Source organism: Salmo salar, chromosome ssa14, assembly GCF_905237065.1.
Source record: "Salmo salar chromosome ssa14, Ssal_v3.1, whole genome shotgun sequence".
Taxonomy (NCBI): Eukaryota; Metazoa; Chordata; class Actinopteri; order Salmoniformes; family Salmonidae; genus Salmo; species Salmo salar.
The window spans coordinates 4,468,376-4,476,014 of NC_059455.1; the positions used below are offsets into that span (position 1 = coordinate 4,468,376).

General features: G+C 39.7%; 1 protein-coding gene across 1 annotated transcript; it reads left to right on the top strand.

The window, feature by feature from the left end:
* The first annotated feature begins 1,986 nt into the window (after positions 1-1,986).
* Positions 1,987-5,770, top strand: cldn15la (claudin 15-like a). Its single transcript, XM_014139145.2, has 5 exons — positions 1,987-2,464; positions 4,055-4,219; positions 4,645-4,726; positions 4,891-5,004; positions 5,423-5,770. The coding sequence occupies exons 1-5, from the start codon at positions 2,248-2,250 to the stop codon at positions 5,505-5,507; spliced, it is 663 nt and encodes a 220-aa protein (XP_013994620.1). The 5' UTR covers positions 1,987-2,247; the 3' UTR covers positions 5,508-5,770.
* The last annotated feature ends 1,869 nt before the right edge of the window (positions 5,771-7,639 follow it).

Sequence of the window (7,639 nt, forward strand, 5' to 3'; positions counted from 1 at the left end):
TATTTAATTTTAAGGCAGTAAAATGTGAAGACAGTGCAAGAGGTGTGCAGACTTTCACTAGGCAATGTATATCCTAAACCAAAGCGAACACTTTAAACCCCACCACCCTATGGTTCTAATTTAAATTGTCCAACATACATTTTTACAGATGCGTTTCTTCAAAAGTTGTTCTCAAGAGAGAAATCGTCTCTTCTGAAACAATTACAGGCTCAAGGATTTTGAATAGCTCTAGGTTAGACCAAATGTTTTCTGTCTCAGTCAAATTATTTAACTGAGACTGAATCATGTTTATTGCTCAGGTGATTAATCCAACTTCATATTTAGAGTACATGATCTTGTAACTTCCTGTTTTTCTGTACACGTATATGTGCAAGACGGGCAATACTGAGTTTCCCAAGAACCACTGAAAGGGTGTTTACGGAGACCTGTGGAACAACTTCAAATGCTTTGGTGCCACCCCCAAAAAGAAAAAAATAACATTCCTCAATTATTTGATAGGGTGCTAGTCTACAAAGATGGTACACACTTCAAAAACTGCATCCTTCAACCGAAGAACCATATATGTGCGTTTTTCATTTTCAGCTGATTACTGATTTTGTATCTCATTTTAAGTTCCCTGTAATGTCCAGTGTTCTCAACGGACATGGACATGTATTGTACTGTACAATTTGTATATTTATAGTCTGAATATCAAGACTATGGATGATTTATATTGACTATACAACTAGACATATAGCATGTCACCATGGTTCTTCAGTTGAAGAGTTCAACTATTTTTTTAAATAACAAATATTGTATGTGGTATCAAATATTTCATTCACCATGCCTGTTCTGAGCCTATGTTGAGGAAACCTATGTTGTAAACTTGATGTAGGTCTAATCAGTTTTGCAAGCTAAAACCACAGTAGGCACACCCAAGGTTTAAAAAGAGAAACCTCTTTAATAGTAAACATGAACAGCGGGAAGGTAAAATGATAACACCCGTTGATGTAGAATGACACCATTAAGCATGCACATATTGTGCGGGGAAAAAAACTATTGGATCATGCCCAACTATTTCTTTGAGATTTAAGAGAGGGCAAACTAATATTGATAGCTGACATTGAAAGCTATCAGAGCAGGAGCTGTTGAAGACGGATTGACTATGTTACAGTTTAACCATACAAGTATTAAATATCAGAACAATGTACTACAGTGCAGCAACATATTTCATTGGTCACCAAACAATTTTTCATCTGTGTAGTAGAATTGATTAATTCATTATATGGTCACCCACAGTTGGAATCACAAGCACACACACGACAATGAGTAGCTATTTCTGTGGCTTAGCGACAAGAGGGAAATTCATATGGTCATAAAATCATTATCTTCGTTTCTTGGCAATCATTAGCAAAGGATATTTCAGTAGTGTTTCAATCTATGACAGTTTGTTCAGTTACCCATTTCGAGTACCATCTTCTAGCAGGAGAACATGTAAATGTATCAAATGGGTCAGTTATTTATGTCAAATTAAGTGAAAACCTGTAATATTTTGACAGCCGATGCTGTTGTAGTTAAGTCTAAGTCCAATAATTGATTAAAAACATTTTTACTAAACGTGTATTTAGACTTCTAGACTTATTGTGACAGCACCAAAGTTTTGATTTGGGGGTTCAATTACAGACAACCAAAAGATGACAAGGAGGTGCCAGATATGTCTTCCCTTTATGACAGGAAACAGACAGCATGTTGTAACTCTGTCACCATCATCATCATTGTCAACACAAACTTAGGAGAATGGAGCAGAGCAGGAGGCGAGAGTATCGAGGGCCTGGTTTGGGTGTGGCCACTAAGCTCTTCCATCCTTATCACGTCATCATAATCAGTAGGGTTGGAGAGAAGTGGGGGAGGTGGTAGAGAGGGCCCATATGGGTGCGGCTCCACTAACTTTATGGCCCCTGGTAGGGTGTAAAGTCCTCATGTCAGAGCCAGGGACCTGAGATATAGGAAGCACAACGAACAGATAGAGACACTAGCTAACATCCACCCCACACATCTCTACCTTCAGTCCTCTGTGCATACATTGGAAGATTTTAAAAGGTTGTTTTTGGGGTTGTTTTTAGGTCATACCCTGTCTGTAGTGTAGTGTCGTTTTTTTGAGTCATTACATTTTTCGGGAATTTTTTAACCTATTTGGCCCTGTAGTTCTGTATTTTCTGTGTATTTTGGGAATCCATTCCGTCTCGTGTGTTGTGAAAGGTTTCGACCATGTCGACCGCTGTGGAGGCAACCGGATTCTTCATGTGTATCGCCAGCTGGCTGATCACTGGTACGGCTCTCGCCAACGACTACTGGAAGGTGTCCTCCGTCTCTGGCAGCGTCATCATCTCCACCCGACAGTATGAGAACCTGTGGCACTCCTGTGCCGAAGACAGCTCTGGAATCGCTGAGTGCCGCGACTTTGAGTCCCTGCTCGGCCTGCCCGGTAAGAACCAGTAGTCTAACCGTTCTAACCGTCACCACCAACTCAGACACTTCAACCAGGGAGAAAATGCTTTGAAACGGAGTGTAATGGGGAGGTACAACCTGAACTGGTCAAATGACACTAATTCTCGTTGTCAATTGCAAAATGTTTTTAAATGTTTTTCTTTTGGTGTGCTTTACTGAACAAGACCCAGCATTGCCGTGGTCTTCCCTGTGGCTCAGTTGGTAGAGCATGGTAATTGCAATGCCAGCATGGTGTGTGCAACGCCAGGGTTGTGGGTAATACATAATAATAATAATAATTTAAAAAATGCATGAAATGAAATGTATGCATTCACTACTGTAAGTCGCTCTGGATAAGAGCGTCTGCTAAATGACTAAAAATGTAAAAATGTAAAAATTGCCAGTCTTAGAGTGACTGGCATCTTTGGTGGGGAGAGGTCAGGGCACACCTGTGCCTATATCTGATATGGTTAAATGAAGATAATGTAACTATTAACAATAATTATGTCCAATTACTTTCTACCATGGCAAGAAGATAAATGTATCTTTACATTGTTTGCTGTGAGCTTTCATGAAAAAGGCTAATATGAACATGCTTTCCCACTGCTTTCCCGGCCTAAATGTAACTTCAAATGTAGGCGCTTTTAATATTACAACTTTAAAATAATGTTAACTCTTTATGAAAGTTTCAGATAAGGTGCAGTTTACAGGGTCAGCCATAGTAGTACAGCACCCCTGGTCCAAATTAGGGTTAACTGCCTTGCTCAAAGGCACATCGACAGATGTTGTCGTGTCGGGTGTTCGAACCAGCGACTTTTCCGTTACTGGCCCAAAGCTTTAACCGCTAGGTCACATTTGAACTCTCTTCTAGAGTTGAATCTCTATTTTTCTTCTTCTATCTTTCTCTCCTTCCTAAGGCCAGTGATGTGTGTCATAATGGTGGACATTTTGTGCTCCTATGACAAGGAAATGGAGGGAAGCTACTGCACCTTGGCCAGTGTCAAAGTAGCAGTTCTAAACATAGGCATAAATTAATCTGGGTTATTAGGTCTTTGGCTTTGATAGCAGTTATCTGCAATCTAAAGGGTGATTTGTAGATTGATACAGTATGGTACAGTATATTGTTGAATCGCAAAAATATCAACTAGCTAATAACAACCTTATGAGTAACTGCTGAAAATTGGTCAGATTAAATTCAGTTTAGAAATGTGATGGGCTGGGATTTAAAATACATGTTATTACAATACCACTATGGACATATCCTGGGATGTTTTGTTAAGTTTCACCTTTAGCATAAGTATGCTATTTTTTCATGTTCAGAATACAGTTCCTTGCCATTTATAAAGGACATGTTCTCTGCATTGCGTCTATTTCTTGGGACATTTTATAGTACTCCTTTGAAAATGTCTACCATTGTCTTAGTCTAGTCCACCAACAAACCAGTAATTATGTATGTATATGTATACAGTTTCCAAATTAAGCTGACAAATTACTCTCCAAATGAATGTTGTGTAGCTGATGTGTAGCTGTGTTTTAACATGCAACTCTTCCTCTCGTCTCTCTCTTCCCTTCCTTCCCCTCCCCTCAGGCCATGTACAGGCGAGCCGTGCCCTGATGATCATCAGTCTGCTCTTAGGGCTGGTGTCTATGATCGTGTCTCTGCTGGGGCTAAAGTGCATTAAGATTGGCAGTGCCACGGAGCAGACAAAGGCCAAGATTGCCGTCACTGGTGGAGGCATCTTTATCCTCGCTGGTGAGTTCAGATTTACTACCTATTGTTGTAAAGTTGCAGAAACTTTCCTATGGTTCCTGTTTTTCTGAAAAACGTATTACGTTTGGAAAAGTTAACAGAATTTCATATCCCTAACTGTTCTGATATACGTTACCCAGCATCAGAGTAAGAGGTCAGATATATTTTTCTTGTTTTGTCATTGAGTCCCTTTTTCACGTCTTTATTTTGTGCACCGTGGTTCACTTCTCTCTCATGTTGCTATCATCCCATTTTTTTCCTTCCCCTTTACCGCTTGTTTCTTCATTCTGTTTCGTATCAGCTTTCCCTGTTCTCTCTTCCATTTTCCTTTTTCTGTCGACCTTCCTCTTTCTTTCTTTCCTTCCCTAACGTCACATGTCTCTTCTGCTCTTCATCTCTCTCATAGAAAGTGTCTTTCTCTTCTACAGGTCTCTGCGAGCTGATCTGCTGTTCTTGGTACGCCACCCGAGTTGTACAGGACTTTAACAACCCATTCTTTGGTGGGGTGAAGTAAGTGGAAAGACCAAGCAAACATTTTTTTTTTCAGCAACCACAAAAGTAAATTAAATTCATACACATAGAAGATGTGAAACACCCGATGATGCGCATAATAATACATAACTACATACTGTATAAATATTATTTTGTTCCTTACTGATTTTTGTTGTGTGCAGGTTTGAGTTGGGCACTGGTCTCTTCCTGGGCTGGGGCGCAGCCTGTCTGTCCATGCTGGGAGGATCTCTTCTCTGCTGTGCCTGCAAGAGGGCAAAAAGTGAAACGCCTAAAGCGTAGGTCTTTCATTCGACTTCCTTCGCCTCTCATCAGTACCTTCACATACCCTGTAGTTCAGTGTTTTTAAACTCCACTTCTTGATTACCCCCCCATGTTACAAATGTTTTGTTCTAGACCCACTCAAGCATACCTCATTCAACACAAATGTGGGGTACATGAGGACTGGAGTTGAGAAACACTACTGTAACCTACCTCACTGTCACATGTTCTTTTTTGTCTTCTACTTCTGTGTCTCACTTGTTTCATGTGTTTTGTCTGCCTCCCTTGTTTTTCCTTAAGCTTCACTTTGAATTTTGTTTATTCCACTTGTTTTGTCTCATTTACATTTTGTGCCTGCCACCTTTTGCTTTTTCACCTGTTGTTTAGTTTGTCTGCCCCTCTCTGACCTTCTGTTCTGTCTTTGATGTAATCCAGAGGGTACTATGCATCAAGTCAGCCTAAAACAATCTACGCACCTGCTGCCAGGTCTGAGCCGGACTCCACCAAAGCCTACGTTTAAGACGTCCCTCCCCTACCACCTCACCTCCCCTCTCCCACTTTTCAACCACCCCAACACCATTGTTGACGCTCACATTTAAGAGCACATATTTTACTGTTGTTACCCATGTTTTTGTTTTTCTCTTTCACCATGAATTTTGCTAATTGTTTTGAAGGATTTTGAGGTTGATGCAAAAAACCTGCAATAATTTGGAGTTGAACTATTGGTAATGGGATCTGTTTGTGTGGAATTGCTATCCTCTGAATAAACATTCATTTGATATACGTTTTGGTGTTTGTCATCATTTCATGCAACTGAACTGCCTTACTAAAATGTGTTAATGCCTAAAGCCCACTTCAGATACATAAGATGAGACACACTGCAGCGGTCTTAAAGGGAAACTTCCCCACCAGACATCCATTTGGGGTGTTTTTCCAGTCTCACCACGTAGTAGTAGTGATCTTAATAACAGTAGTGATGTTAATAATAATCACCCCATTTCAAGGCTTCCTTGTCTAGCTAAGATTCTTGAATCCTTGGTAAATGTACAACTTTGCTCTTTTTTTATCTGAGAAATGTATTTTGAATGTAAACCAATCAGGGTTTAGGCCTGGGCATAGTACTATTACAGCAACCACATTAGTTGTTAATGATCTTGTCAATGCTTTAGATACTCAAATGACATGTCCTGCTTTGTTTGTGGACCTGTCGAAAGCTTTTGATACTGTTGATCATGCTATTTCATTGAATAAGGCCTGAGCTCTGATGCCTGTTCATGGTTTCATTTACATTTTAGTCATTTAGCAGATGCTCTTATCCAGAGCAACTTACAGTAATGAATGCATACATTTCATAGATGTTTTATTTTTTTTCCGTACTGGCCCCCCGTGGGAATCGAACCCACAACCCTGGCGTTGCAAAAACCATGCTCTACCAACTGAGCCACACGGGACCACGATTATCTTAGTGACAGAACTCAGGCCAGAACTCAGGCCATCGTGATTGATGGGGTTAAGAAGCTAAAATTAAAAGTTGGCTTTTTCTACAGAAACAGATCGTGTCTTTCTCTAAGCAGATTATTCAATCAACCTTTTTATCTGTTCTTGACTATGGTGATATTATTTCTCAAAGTGCAGCTGCTACTACTCTTAAACCTTTGGATGCCATCTACCATAGTGCCCTTAATTTTGTTATAGGTGACAGTTTTGATACTGCGTCCTGTATCAAAAGGTTGGCTGGACATTGCTAGTGGCTAAGATATGGTTGTCCTTATTCAATAGAGCCATTGGACATTTCAATGATGTTCCTATCTGCCAGGCCATTGCATGTTATCTAGGTTGACTCATTTTCCCTGGCTTTGTAAAGACTACATCCTGACCGGAGACCTACTTCCTTGTTTCACCCTAGAAGGCAGGCTTTTCAAAATGGGGTGGTACTAGTTTACAGGTTAATGGGAGCTTTGTTACCGTGCACTGTTTATCTGAGATTGCTAAATAATCACAATGGCTGCTTCTGAGGATTCCTCTTTCCATTTTAGTTTATGCCTGCAATGTAAGAGACAGAAGAATGCGCGATGGAGAGGGGAGCAGTTGCTTCACGAGGTATCTCTACCTGAAAATACATGATCTAAATGACTGATAGTTAGTATTTAGCAGTCATAAAAGTATGCCTTATTTACTTTGAAGAACTACTAAAATAGGGATTTTGTCAGTCATAGCCAGCAACTCTATAGAAAGGAGGCGATTATCTGTAATTATATAAAGTAATCAAAGAAAACAAATGTAATATACACAATAACTGAAATGTTTTATTAAAGTAAATTATTGTGAATAGATGATGGTTAATAAGTGATCAGCAGTCATGGGCAGTCACTACCATCATGGGACTTTTATTAATTGTTTTATTCTGTGTTGTTACAGCATTCAACACACATAATGCGTAGAGCATTTAATGTAAAAGATAATAATAATTGAAACCTAAATTGAAAACCTTGATATATTTTTTGAATAACCGTAACGAAACCGAACCGACCTCAAAAAGCACTAACTGCTCAGCACTACTAGCAATATAAGCTCTTTTTACACGAGGCAGTGTTGTTCAGTACAGTACAATTTCATGATCGATTTGGCCGTAACGGGGCTTGCTAGTACCAC